The 13277-nt window shown below is 51.7% G+C and overlaps 2 protein-coding genes across 8 annotated transcripts in view; one reads left to right on the forward strand and one right to left on the reverse strand.

Annotated features, from left to right (window-relative positions):
* The window catches only part of FHIP1A (FHF complex subunit HOOK interacting protein 1A), a 297893-nt gene extending 287689 nt beyond the window's left edge, over positions 1-10204 (forward strand). For all 5 annotated transcript variants that reach the window (XM_065904697.1, XM_065904699.1, XM_065904698.1 and 2 more), the window contains one exon: positions 3699-10204. In XM_065904697.1, coding sequence (XP_065760769.1) covers positions 3699-3952 — 254 coding nt within the window. In that variant the 3' untranslated portion in view covers positions 3953-10204. The remainder of the gene's footprint in view (positions 1-3698) is intronic.
* Positions 10205-10214: 10 nt separating this feature from the next.
* The window catches only part of GATB (glutamyl-tRNA amidotransferase subunit B), a 91138-nt gene continuing 88075 nt past the window's right edge, over positions 10215-13277 (reverse strand). The window contains exons 11-12 of one of the 3 annotated variants that reach the window (XM_065904703.1): positions 13127-13261; positions 10215-11849 (exon numbers count right to left, since the gene is read on the reverse strand). In XM_065904703.1, the coding sequence (XP_065760775.1) occupies positions 11721-11849; positions 13127-13261 (264 nt within the window). In that variant the 3' untranslated portion in view covers positions 10215-11720. The remainder of the gene's footprint in view (positions 11850-13126; positions 13262-13277) is intronic. The other 2 variants (XM_065904701.1, XM_065904702.1) reach the window with 2 other exon arrangements.

The following is a 13277-nucleotide window of genomic DNA, read 5'->3' on the forward strand; positions in this document are numbered from 1 at the left end:
TGTAGGGTAGTGGGAGCAGAAGACACAGTCTCTTGGGGCCCCAGATGGGGACCCCCCCCCACCTAACAGGTTGATTCTGCTGCATTCTGTTGGCCAAGCCACTGGGTCAGCCCAGCTGCAGGAGTGGAGCAGACCACCCCCACCCCCCGATCCCCCAGATGGGAGTAGCTACGCAGGATCATGGCCATGTGCAGTCTCCAGACAGAAGGCAACTCGAGTCTTCTTGTGCTGCGCTCTGGGCTTGGTCTTTGTACTTCGCAGTTTGTAAAGTGTTTTCACAGACAGTTTTCCTTTGCAGACAGCAGTGTGCAGTGGACATGCAGGGTACTGTTGGCTTCGTTTTCACAGAAGGGGGCTGAAGGTATTGGCCCAGAGAGGTCGGCCAGGTGCCTGGTTCAGAGAGTCTGGGGGCTCATGCCCTGACCAGCCTCCTGGACCCACACAATCCTGGTGCAGATGGTGGCATTGTGGGGTGGAGGGGTCACTCAAACCTTGTGCTCCTGGCTTCAGACTGTGTGACGGCAGTGGCTACGGGGTACGTGCCCAGGGGGTCTTGTTCCCGCCTCCTAAGGTGGTCAGTTAGTCAGCTGTGGCGGATGATTTCTAAGGCCTGTGACTCTCAGGGGGTCCCAGGAAGTGTCTCTTGGGATAGAAGACTCCCCTTTGATGGAGTTTTTCAGATTAACCTCCTAATTAACCTCTTTCAGGTTAGCAAAGTGACACTCTCCCCTCAACTTTGAAAATCTTTCAACTCACAGAATGACCAAGGTCTCTGTCCCTTGTACAAACCTGCCTCGTGTGTGACATGATTGCTTATAAATGAGATGGGCCTGGGAGCCTGCTTCTCAAGGGGCACAGTGAGCGATCAGAATCCCGTGAGAGGCGCGTTCTGGGGGGTCTAGTGTCCGCGCACCTTTTCTGACGCCCTGATGGAGGTGCCGGGTAACTCATTTCTCTAACTTCTCCAGTCTTCCCAGCAGCATCCTGAAAGCCCTTTGCTGTAGCTTTTCAGACCCAGGGCAACATTTTAGGAAGCCACTCTACTTCCTTTCTTTCCTCCTTCTCTATACCCCTTTTCAAGGGGTTCATGGACCCGCAGCCTGCGCTGCCCCATCACGCAGGCCCTGGTGAAACCAGCCTCCTCACTAACGCTTCAGTCAGAAGCCTGGGTGGACTTCTCTGCTGCACATTGTCACTCTTGAGACTCTTGATCTGTGAGGCTCAGTCACTTGCCAGGCATTTCATGTTTCCCTCAAATACAAATTCCAGACCACCAAGGTGGTATTTTCTGTTATTCACGTATAGAGTCCTTTCCCTGACTGCTAGTTCTGGAAGGGGTCAGGCAGGTATTATTTCTGTTTTATGAACAAGGATACCAAGCCATTATGTGACTAGCTGGTTGCCAGGTAGGGCCATAACTCGAATCTCCTTGTTTTTGAGTTGAGTTTGATTCACAGAAAGAACCGTGAGTTCTTTATGCTGCTGGGACAGAACCACCACCAGGACTTCTGCTGGCCTTCTGCCTGCCTCACTGGGCCTACCCCGCCTTCATCAGTGAAGACAGTGTTAATTCTTGGATTCAAGCTGGGTAAATGAGGCTTAGCGATGACACTTTTAAAATTCATGGATCAAGCTGGATAAATGATCCACAAAAGCCCTTTGCTGGGAAAGAGTAAATTTGAAAGAGAAAGATGGAGATGAGGAAGTGAACCAGCTCCATGGAGCAGCTGACGATGGCGGGTTCCTTCCCTCATTCATTCAGCAAACGTCTATTAGCTTCTTCTGTGGATGAGAGCGTGTGTTGGGGCCCATGAAGGACACACTGTTTAGGGGCTCAGCTCTTAGAAACATCAAAGTCTAACAAAGGAGGAAGAACAGAAACAGCACCCCCAGGCTGAAGGGCATGCAGACCCCAACTGGTGAATAAAATGAGTGGGAGGCTCGAACAGGGGGGTCACTTCCAAGGGCAGGAAGCGGAAGTGGTTTATAAAGTCAGTGGCAACGGAATTGATGGCAGTGTGATGGCTGACCCTTACCACGGGTCCTTGTGTACATTAAACCTGCTGACTCCATCTTCCTGTGAGTTTGTGAGAAACGAGGACAGAAAGTACAGACAGGCAAACCAGTCCGCCTGTTGTCCCGCAGGCCGTGGCCGCGTCTGTGCTCTTAACCGCTGTTCTGGCACCTCTTAAACCTGGTGAGGCTTAGGTGTGCAGACATGGGAGGGAACGCCAGGTGGGGGCCAGCACAGGCAGTGTGGGTCTCGGTCTGGTGCCCGTGTCCCATCTCCCTGGGTGTCCCGGCCAGCTTCCTGGGTGGGCCCCGCCGGGTCCCCTGGAGAGCTGGGTGCTGTGGCACTGGAGGGCTGGGGGGGTGTCGCTCAGGCGTGGTCCCCCAGGGCTGGGGGGCTGGCTGTGTCCCCGGGGATGTCAGCACTTCTGTCCTCACGCTCCTGTCAAGGCATACTGTGAGTTTCTGCTGAAAGGTAGCAGCAGATTCTCAACAACTTCCCCAGTTCTTTATGGCACGAACTGTGATAAGCTGTAATCTAAAGGGATATTTAAAGCAGTAGAGTGGAGGATTTTTTTTTTTAACACTAAAGACTATAGTAGTGAGATGTGGAAAGTACTATAAATGTCAAGAATTTTTAGTACCATAGTTAAGCAACACTCTGAGAAGAATGTTGAGAAATGGGACTGAATTCTAAAAAGCAGCCAAAATAATGAAGAGCTTGAATATAATGATTTATAGGGAGTAATGAGTCTGTTGAAGAGGGGGACAGAGGAAGACATAAATAATTCCTATCGCTAGGAACGCTGGAGATCTTCAGGAATTAAATAGGTAAGTTGAACCATTTTAATTGGTAAACTGATTCGATAGGAAAATGCAAATCACTTGGGTATGCAAAATGTGGTTCATATCATCTTAGATGAACATTATTGAAACTGAGATTGAAACTCGGGGAAACCTTGCTTGAACAGAAGGTCCAGGCCACCTGCTGCTGTGAGATGCCCACAGTGGTGGAAAGTCCCCAGTCTGGCCTGACGAGCCTGCAGCTTCCGCTCCATCGTGCCAACCTCGGAAAGGCTCCACCCATTCTGTTCCTCCCAAAGGCTGGAGGTCCCACCCAGAAGCGGGTGGGGATCGGGGCAGGAAGCCCTGGAGGCCAGAGCCCTGACCCAGGCCGTGGGCAGTGTGGGGTGTGTGACTCAGGCCGCCTTCCACAGCCCTGTGGGGTGGTCCGGGCTCAGCTGGCGAAGGGAGGATGGTCACTCCGACCCCGGGAGGCCAGGAGGGCAGGTGGAACTCCTGTTGTCCTAGAGAACCATCACGCTCACCCGAGTCTTCACTTGGCTGTCTCAGCGGGAGGAGATGCCTTTTCCCACTTTCCCCTTCGCCTCGCCCTAGGCACAGACGGTTCCTGATAAACTTATATTCTTGCCACAGTTTCTGCTTGTAGAGCCTCATGTGGGAATTGGGGTAAAACTCTCCTGTTACATGCCTGATGCTGGAGCTGATCTGCTGGGTGGATCTGAGTGTCTCGAAGGGAAGCAGAGAGGGGCTGGGGCCGTGTCTTCAGACTCCAGTCAGGGTGGGAACTGAACGTGCACCGCCCCCAAACACACACACGTCACCTAAGGGCTGGACAGAGGGCTTCCGGAGGCTCCTCACCACAGCTGCCTGCCTTCTGCTTTCAGATCCCGTTCTGGACGCCTCCAGGACAGGAAGCGGCAAGAACTTCTTGGATGGCCCCCCGAGAGTGCTTCAGCCCTTCATGACGAACAGAGCCAAGGTGTCGGGGGCGCCCCCCAGCCTGCCCCCGCCAGTGCGGGACACCATGCTGGCAGCCGCCCTCTTCCCCGAGTTCCTGAAGGAGCTGGCCGCCCTGGCCCAGGAGCACTCCATCCTCTGCTGCAGGGTCCTGGGCGACGCGGACGACGCCTGCTGGTAGTCTGGAATGGAGGTTCTGGTCTTCTGCGGTCTAGTGTCTTGACTGAATGCTGAATGCAAAGCTGCTCACAGACATCTCTACTTGGAGACTTCCTGACGACACTTGATTCTGGGGGAGGGGGCCTTCTGAGCACCTCCTCTCTCTCCAGCCAGGTTTCCCCACCTTGTCTGCCCACTGACGTGGTTGCTCCCTTGGCAGGCTTTCTGGGCTCCGTTTGTTTCCTCCTCAGGAGGGCTTGGTCCTTGCTCCCCCATCCCTTTGAGTGGGAGCACAGGTCCACCCAGTGGCCCCCAGGCCTCAGTGGCTTCTGGAGGTGCCCGTGCCAGAGGGCTGGCCCTCCAGCGGCACATGAACACACACCCGCCCCTGCCACCTTCCGCATCATGGCCCCCTCTTACAAAGGGAGGAGTAAAGATGGAGCCCCTCTTGCCTCCAACACAAGCCCGCATCATCCGTCCTTTTGCGTGTTGCTTCCAGCACTTGTATTCCATCCAACACATGTTGCCTTACCCTTATGGAGCAGGCAAATCCATTGGTCTCAGCTCTCTGCCCAGGAAGTCAGGTATAGCTGGAGAGAATGTGGAAAGCAGGGAAATGTCTCGTTTGCTCGAGAGCTTTCTTTACTCATTGTATCACCACCTAAACACTGAAAATAGCCTTATTTTAGTAAGATTTGCACACAATGAACTCTGCCTATGCAAACTGTTACTTGGGGTTTTAGGACTCTGATCAACCTAATGAACAAAGCATGGTATCTGATGCTTATGTAAGAAGACAGCCATTGTTATTTTTCTAAGTGTTTTATGAAAAACTGATTCATTTGTGAAACTATCTCATGGTGGGTATTTTTGGGGAGTATGGAGTGGGGGAAAGGATAAAGGTAAACTAAATACAATCTCTACAAACCTTGGTAATTATTTAAAAATCTGTTTGCTTTTTCTAATATGTTGCACTTTGTAGAGAAACAGGAACTGTACAGCCTCTTTGGGAACTGGGATGCAGGGGCCAACAGGTCATAGGGAGCCCCGCCAAGCCAAGTGCCTGCTGGGGCCTCGCTCTGCACAGAAACGCCGCCTTCTGAGTAATGGGGCTCATTAGAAGGCCCCATCGTGATGTATTAGCGCATCTCTGCTCTGCAGCCCACTCCGCCAGGCGTAATTATACTCAGAGCCTCGGTCTACTCCCACGGAGAGGGAGAAGCACACAAAATAATTGTGGGCTAAAAAAAACAAGACCATAAACAACCGATATTCATGGATATTATTAGATTCCACTGCCCTGTACTGTGTGCAGGTGAGACGCTTGGAACTAGGATGAGCTCTGTTTGGAAGGAAATTGGAAACCCCAGGTCTCCCTTCTCTCTTTGTGGGTGTCTTGCTGAGACCCTGGCGGCAGCGCTGGTGTGGGTTTTAATCAGGCCCTAGTACAGCAGGGGCATGAAGGGGAGAAGCGCGTGAGATGCTGTGGAGCTGAGGCTGCTGTTGTGTTCAGGGACCTTGAGGCTGCTCTGTATCCAAAGCGGGCAAGTCCCCCCCGGGATGAGGCCCCTGGAGCGCTGGCTGGGGCCAGGGGACTCCTCGGAGCCAGCCTCACAGTCTTCAGGTCTAGGTAAGGAGCCAGAGCTATGGAGGCACTGTGCGTTCTGACTGTTCGCCTGTCTAGAAAGGTGGCTTGCCAGTTGCGGTGCACATTGGCCTGCTCTTGGCTTCCCAGCGCCCACTCGTATTGCACAAGTTTCTCCTGGAAAAGAAAGTGTCTCGGAGGCGGAGAGAGGAGCAGAAAGATGGAGTTTTGGCTGTAATTTATTACCTTCCAGTTTTGTTTTGCACAAGTTATTTATCTTCCAGTTTGGACTCACTGGGTATATAAGATGCTCAAGTTACATCCGGAAGCCATATCCTTTAGCTTTCCGGTGTGATTTACACTGTTCTCCATTATCTGGTGATGGTGTGGGGTCTTTTTCTTCCTTTATTATAGGAAACTACAGTCCCCAATGTGGAAGGCACTCTCTGGGGAAGAGTATGTATTTAAAGCAGGTACTGAAGTAGACTTAGTGGAGGAGGGAGGTGGCCCGAGTCTGCAGGGAGAGGCAGGATTAACTCCCGTGGTGGGTGCTGGTAGCGAGCCCACAGGACAGCCCTGTCTGTTTGGAGGCGGACACTGGTTCGGGTTTCTGGATGCATTGCAGCCCGCCACCGGAGTATTATGTCCAGCGTTTCTCAAAATGAGGTCAGAAAAGGAACCTGGCAGTACACTCGTGGGAACGGGTGAGCCTCTGCAGCTGAACAGCCAGGTGGGTTGGGCAAGGATGTTTGGGGGTGGGTGGACATGCGTGAGGGCACACACAGAGAGACCGGGAGCTAAAACAAGAGCAGACCTGAGGAGTCTGGGGAGAGGAACGCCGGTCTAGGCAGACAGGGAGATTCTGAATGCAGCCGGGTGGCGATCGGAATCCTTGGTGGGAAAAATCTTGGTACTGAAGTAGATGAACTTCCCGGGTGGCGTTAGTGGTAAAGAACCTGCCTGCCAATGCAGGAGATGTTAAGAGACGCGGGTTTGATCCCTGGGTCAGGAAGATCCCCTGGAGAAGGGCATGGCAACCCACTGCAGTATTCTTGCCTGGAGAATCCCATGGACAGAGGAGCCTGGCGGGCTACAGGTGGTGGGCCCATGTCAGCCGCTGTGCTGCGGGTTGGAAGGTGCAGTGGGCATGGGCTTTGGTGTTCCCGGGTTGGGTCACTGTGTCAGGCCTGGGGGTCCTGGGCAGCGGGCGTGAGTCACAAGTCCCTGCAATAGCACTTCACTGAGATTCATAATTCAGGGTCTGATGTGAAGTTCTAGATGAACTGGGTTTTGTGGTTCAAAGTATACGAGAGCACTGGGATATTTAAAATTGATTTTTGGAGATAGCCAAGTAAATGTTTTTAAAATTCTAAAGTGATTCTGGGTTGAGTTTAGCCTAAAATACAATTTTACAGAGTAAAATAGAGAGTCCCAGACATGAAATGGCAATGCTGGAGTAACCAATCAGAGATTTTTTTTTTTAGTAGGTACTTCCTTTTCCTGATAGAGGAAATGTGAAATGGTCCCCATTTTCCTTAGTAAAATACTTTGGGGTGCTAGGGTTGGAATCAGTGTCTCCGTAACATGTAGGAAGGGGCTCTTTATTCCCCTGTGGGTCCTCGGGGGTACCTTTTCCTCAGCAAGTGGCTTTTATTTAGGTCTGCTGCAGTGGCTGATTTCAAGCCATTAAGACATCCTGGGGCCAGGGTATTGTGGGGAGAGCGTCCTCTTAGGTACAGAATCTAGAAACAGGATACATGGCACTCGGGGCTCAGAGCTGTTTTTGATGTCTGACTCAGCCTGGTCGCGGCTCCCCGTGGCTGGGCTTCCGGCTGTGTCCAGAGGTTTGGGACTGCGGGTGGGCTGCCTGATCCGAACGTGGATGTGTCCCGCCTGCTCCCCTACAGGAAGTGCGGCCGGGGCGCGGGTGGGACGTGCCACCGGCAGAAAGGTGAACGTCTGCAGTCACGCCCAATCTCACGTGGGGGCGGGCGGGTCAGTGTGGTCACTCATCGTCAGCCATGCATTTACTGAAGTGGCTGGCACACTCAGCCATTTAAATGAAAGACATTATTTCAGGTCAGCTATTACTGCACCCGAAGCGAAGAGCCCACCGATTGGCAAAGACTCTGATGCTGCCAAGGTTGACGGCAGGTGAAGGGGGGCGGCAGAGGCTGAGACGACTAGCTAGCATCGACTCAGTGGACATGAAGTTGAGTTCAGTGGACACCGCACTCTGGGAGACGGTGGACAGAGAAGCCTGGAGTGCTGCAGTCCATGGGGTCGCAGAGTCAGACGTGACTCAGCGACCAGACGAAACACTACTGCACGTGCTACATGAAGTCACCGGCCAGCGGGGTGTAATTTGTGGCTCGCCCTGCACCCCAGCCAGCTTAGCGGTATTAGTTCTTCCTGAATAGCAGGCCTCTGGAGCCCAGGCTTCCGGTCGTTGGATATTCTCGACCCCTTCTTGCTTCAGCCCTCAGTCAGTAAATCACACAACACGATTTCTCCATCTAATTAACATCCTAAGATAGAACACTGTCAAACAAGTTTATACTCTATTCTTAAATCACATCACAGAGGGAACATTTTAACAAAATGGAGCTGACTCCCCCCCCAACTTTTGAATGACCATCATAAACCTAAACGCTTTAGAAAGAGCTCTCGAAAGATTAAGAATTGTTTCAGGATAATTTTGCTTCAGTAAATCCTCTCTATATTCAGGCTTTTATTAGGCCATTCCTTGTTCTGGAGGACAGGTCATCCTGGCAGCTCATTAACAGGATAAACAGGGCTTTGGTAAAAAATTTTCTTGAGGCTTTGCGGGGACAAAGTTCTTTGGCTTTTGTACTTGCAGACCTAAGACGGGGACTGATGTTAGCTGAGACTGCCCCTCCCTGCCCCCAAGTCACTTGTATTTTTCCCCTGCTGTCTCCCACACAAGGAACAAGGCTGCCAGCAGCGTCCCACACACCTTGTGCATCTCTGGGGGACCTGAGGTTTACTGGGTCCTTGCACAACCTGACAAGGCTGATGGCAGCTCTTGAGCCAGATCATGCATTTCATGGAGCTGAGGCTGCAGAGGTCTCTGCTCCTTGGAGTGGCAGCTGACTTTTTACTGGGACACGTCTAGAAAAGGCCCACCTGTAACAAGGCCCCATTCTGCCCTGCAGATATTTTAAAAGAGGGAATTTGGTGGCGATGATGATATTTAAATGATCTTGGCTAAGATGCTTGACTAAGGGAGGCAGAGAGATTTCAATCAGATGCTTTCCATCTGACCATCAGGGATCAAGCTCTGCTCACAAACAGTCCATGAATGCATTTGTCTAAAATCTGCTGGAGAGACATGGCAGCAATCTACGTGCTACTTTTGGTAGTGGAAAATGATAGCCTTTCAGTTAGATTTAGTGTTCTTTTTTCCCCCAAATAGCCACTATGTAGGATCCATGAAATGATGCTGCTAAACTCAACAGACATGAAAAATACAACATAGGTTGTGGGTCCTAGTCATAAGCTATGTACTGAATGAGCCAACTCAAAGCTTTAGGAGGGTGTTTACCTGAAAAAAATCCATAGTCTTCTTCCAGATTCTAATTATAAAAAAGGAGGCGGGAACTCAGCTAAAACATCCTTACCTTGGCGTAAATAATGACAACTTTTTTCCCCCACAGCCCAGAGGTTGGTAGCGCCCATCACTCATACAAAAGGGCCCCCGCAAAAGGCAATCTTTTTTCTTTTTTCTGGCTGTGAGACTTGGGAGATCTTAGTTCCCTGACCAGGGGTTGAACCCACACCTCCTGGAGTGGAAGCATGGAGTCTTAACCCCTGGATTGTCAGGGAAGTCCCTGGCCATTAATTTAGTGTTATAAATTTAATGAACTTTTACTAAGACCTGATTCTGTGCCTGGTAGCACGCTAAGCACTGAGGCTGCCAGTCCTCGCCTCCCACCAGAACCGGCCAGCCAACCTCCTGCTCAACCAGAGCACATGCTCTGTGCCTGAGCAGGTCCGCCGGGGAAGCCAGTCTTCCAGCGCGCCCCTCTCCCGGCCCACAGGTGTGTGCATCCCAGTGACGGATGGCGATCGCTTCACCTGTGGAGACAGCTCATCCATTTTAATGAGAGTCCCCCCGAATAGCGGACCACCAGACTGAATTCACACTCATGCAAAAGGGCATTTAAAATTGTATTTCAGTGAAGCCCTTTTAACAAGTAGAGCCATACGTTGTGGATTTCTTAGGGTGTTACATAAACATGTATTTCAAATCTCTAGTCAGGTTCCAAGTAAGAGATCAGCTGTGCTTTTCTTTTTCCTATTAGCAGTTATAACAACATAATCTGAGTTTTAGGATTTCGGAAGTGGGCATTCAAGTTAACGGGCAGTTGTCAGAGCTGGATGATAATCAGCATTGGAGAGATCCGGTGCTTTGTGTTAAACTGAGGTAGCTGGTCTATAACATGTTTCTTGTGGATGACATATTTTTGCTTCACTAAACATTACAGTGTTCGCCACCAAGGGCTATTTCTGTCTGCCGCCATACAGCTGACCCCCTTTACCCATTTCCTTCTCTCTCTGCCCCCCACCCTCACCCCAGCAATAGCATTTTTCTCCAAAATGATCAGTCCATAATACAGCTTACATATGACACGATATTGGTAAATGGTCTTTATTCAACGGTCCCCGCCCCTCCCCAGTCCCATTTAAGTCAGCCCTTGATTTAAAATGGTCTGCACAGGTCGGCTCGTGTTTCCTGTAAAGTCTGATGACCAAGAAGCCATATCTTTGGTGAAAATGGAGTTTGGAAAACAAACTCTTACCATTTCTTACAAAATCATGATGCTGCCAGATTCCAGTCTCAGGAGCAAAGGGGTTGGGGACTGGCTCTGACTTTCGGTCTCGAAAAGCGGTTTGATGAACACTGTGTACTGTCAGGCCCAGCGGTTTTCAGAACTGTTAACAGGACGTGTAAGGGGCATGGCTTCCTGGGTGATGTCAGGTGTTCTCAACACTTCTGCGTCACTCACTGTTTACAAAGTAGAACCTCACCTCTTCATGCCTGTCTGAAGTAAAGCAGATGGCTGCTTTCCTTCCTGTCCCTGCTCTTCTGGCTGGGGAGAAGGACAGTGCTTCCGTTACTCCCAGTTAGGGAAGTCCTGAGCCAGCATCCACAACCAGAACCGTGAACAGCTGAGGCGCTGGCGGGGGTCCCCGCTGCCTCCGGAGCACCACTCATGATGAAGACATTTGTCCTCTTCTCAGTACAGACAGAACTCAGTGTAAAGTCGGGGCTGCCCAAGATATTGTCCTCTTACGTCAGCTTATTTGACAGGTGCTTTTGAAAATCAGCACTCACAATCGTGGTCTTTCGTGCCGAGTCAGGGGTAACAAAGGCACGCAGGGAACAAAGGGGTCCCCCATGCGGCAGAGAAACAAACACCATTACTGTCAGGGGGACGGCAACCCTGCCTCCGGGGAGGTGCTGTTAACCAGACCACAGAGACCGCTACAGGCCACGGTTTCCATTTACTAGTTTGTCCTCTTATTCTTCCCAGGCAAAACAAATCAGTTTAATGCTACAGCTTTTTTATCTGAGGGTGGGGAGGGGGGATTATCAATCAACTGCACAATCTTTGACATATAAGTTAATTTTTTATGTGATATTTCAGTATATATTTTATTCATTAAATTTATTTGAAAACTGATGCTGTCTTTTTTATGGAGGAAAAAAATCACTTACGTTCAGATCTCTGCTTTCTGGGATCCCAGAGCACTGAATGAGCGACAGCAGATTTACTCAGTGGATGGGAGGATACCACTACTTTCTGGTTATTAAAACCCTCCTCCCCCATCATGAGAGCTCCCCAAACAAAACACTGCCTCCAGATCACCGTCTTTCTCCATCACTGCCCATCCCCAGCACCCAGAACAGTGCTGGGCCCAGAGGACCTGCTTACAAATGGATGAGGGCCCTGCAGAGTGAGATGTCCTCCAAGGATGCTACAGCATCTGAAAGAGTGTGTGCGCTGAGCATCACTGTGTTTCTCACCATCGCGGCACCTCTCCTGGCACCCTGCAATGTCCATGAAGCCTTCCGTGAAGGTGGCATCTCAAGGCGCAGGTGGGCAGGGCTGTCTGGCTGGGCCCGGGACATCAGCTTGCACAGGCTCTGGCCGGGCCTCGGCAGGGAGACCCGAACCCGTCAGGACGACAGCTGCCTCTCCACCACCTCCTTGATCGCTGTCGGATCTGCTCGGCCCAGAGTCGCTTTTCGGATCAACCCGATCAGTTTGTTTATAGCTCTGGGGTTTCCCTTCTTTAGATCCATTACCTTTAAAAACAGAAATTATTTTAGAGGGGAAAACAGATTCTTACCTAAAAAAATCCTAAATCAAGTTTGGGTTTACTGAAACAAATTTAGTTTCTTTTTTCTGAATTAGACACAAAATGAGAGGAGGACAAAGGGGAGCGGTGGCATTTGGAGGAGGCTTCTGGGCTCCAGGCAGAGGCGGCACCAGCTCCCGGGCCTCCTGGTTAGAAGGCGCGAGGAGGGCTGCGGGGCGTCAGAGCTGAGCCTCGGTGCTCAGTGCCGGATCGTGAGGACCCCCTCCCCAAACCCTTCAGGCATTCAGTGGGCCCTCCTCCCTCAGCCTCCTGCCAAAAAGCTCATTTGCTAGAAGACAAACCCACGAGATTGCAACGCTCCCCAAGCACCCGGGTGGGGGTGCCCGGCGGGCGGGCAGGCAGGGGCGCTGAGCACTGTCAGCCAGCCACAGCGTCAGGGTCGCCCGCCTGACCTGCCCCGATCAGCCCGGCGCCTGCGCGGAGCTGCGCGCACTGCCGCAGACTGAGTCTGAAAGGGGAAGTGTCTTTATCAGCCACTCCAGATGAGGCCGGGAGATGGAGACTGCCGAGACCCCGTGCAGGCTCATTTTCCTTATCGAGAGCTCTTCACAGGCTGTTAGTGTCCCTGCAAGCTGATGAGTGGGTGGCATCCTTCTGAAAGGGGCGGTAGCAGTTTCTCCCCCACTGAAAAGAATCTCTGCACAATGATTAGATTTGGGGGGGGGGGGAATGCGCCTCATTTTAGCTTTTTTCTATTTTGTTCTCTGCTCACAACACAAAATGATTTCCAGCTCTGTTCCCGTGAAGGACTTGCTCCATAATTTACAAATAATTTTCAAAGTTTCTGTCTTTCCTCCCACCTCTCCAAGGCAGAGAACTGAAGTGTCTGCCCCCGTGCAGGCAGTGCCGCCTGCTGCTTTCTGATAAACAGGTGGGGGCCCTGCGAAAGCGCCCCCCACCACGGGAGGTGGACAGTGGCTGATTCCCCCTCCCACTGGGATGCCGTGAGACTCCACGGCAGGGGTGGATCTTCCTCCTAGGAAAAGCTGTATTTTTCCAGTGTTCACCTAACTGCATCTCTTGACTTTAGCTACAAACTGAGAAAAATAATTGGAGGATTACGGATGAAACTGGGCTAGCCGTTGTTAGGACGCTCCTCTGGACTGCTGGGCAGAGCAGCAGAGGCGCCGGGGTGAGCCTCAGGCCACCCTCCGCCCGAAGCCACTGCGCCTGCATGACCACCCCTGCCCGCGGGCCGCGTACCACGTCGGGATGAGCCTCCAGCGTGGAGCGGCACAGCCGCTCCAGGACCTCCGGATCCTGCAGCAGTTCGAGATTCTTTTCGGCAACGATCTGTGCTGGGGTCTTGCCTTCATTCCTCCAGAGCTCCTCAAACACCTGTTGGGGGGAGTGG

Source organism: Muntiacus reevesi, chromosome 13 (assembly GCF_963930625.1).
Source record: "Muntiacus reevesi chromosome 13, mMunRee1.1, whole genome shotgun sequence".
Lineage (NCBI taxonomy): Eukaryota > Metazoa > Chordata > Mammalia > Artiodactyla > Cervidae > Muntiacus > Muntiacus reevesi.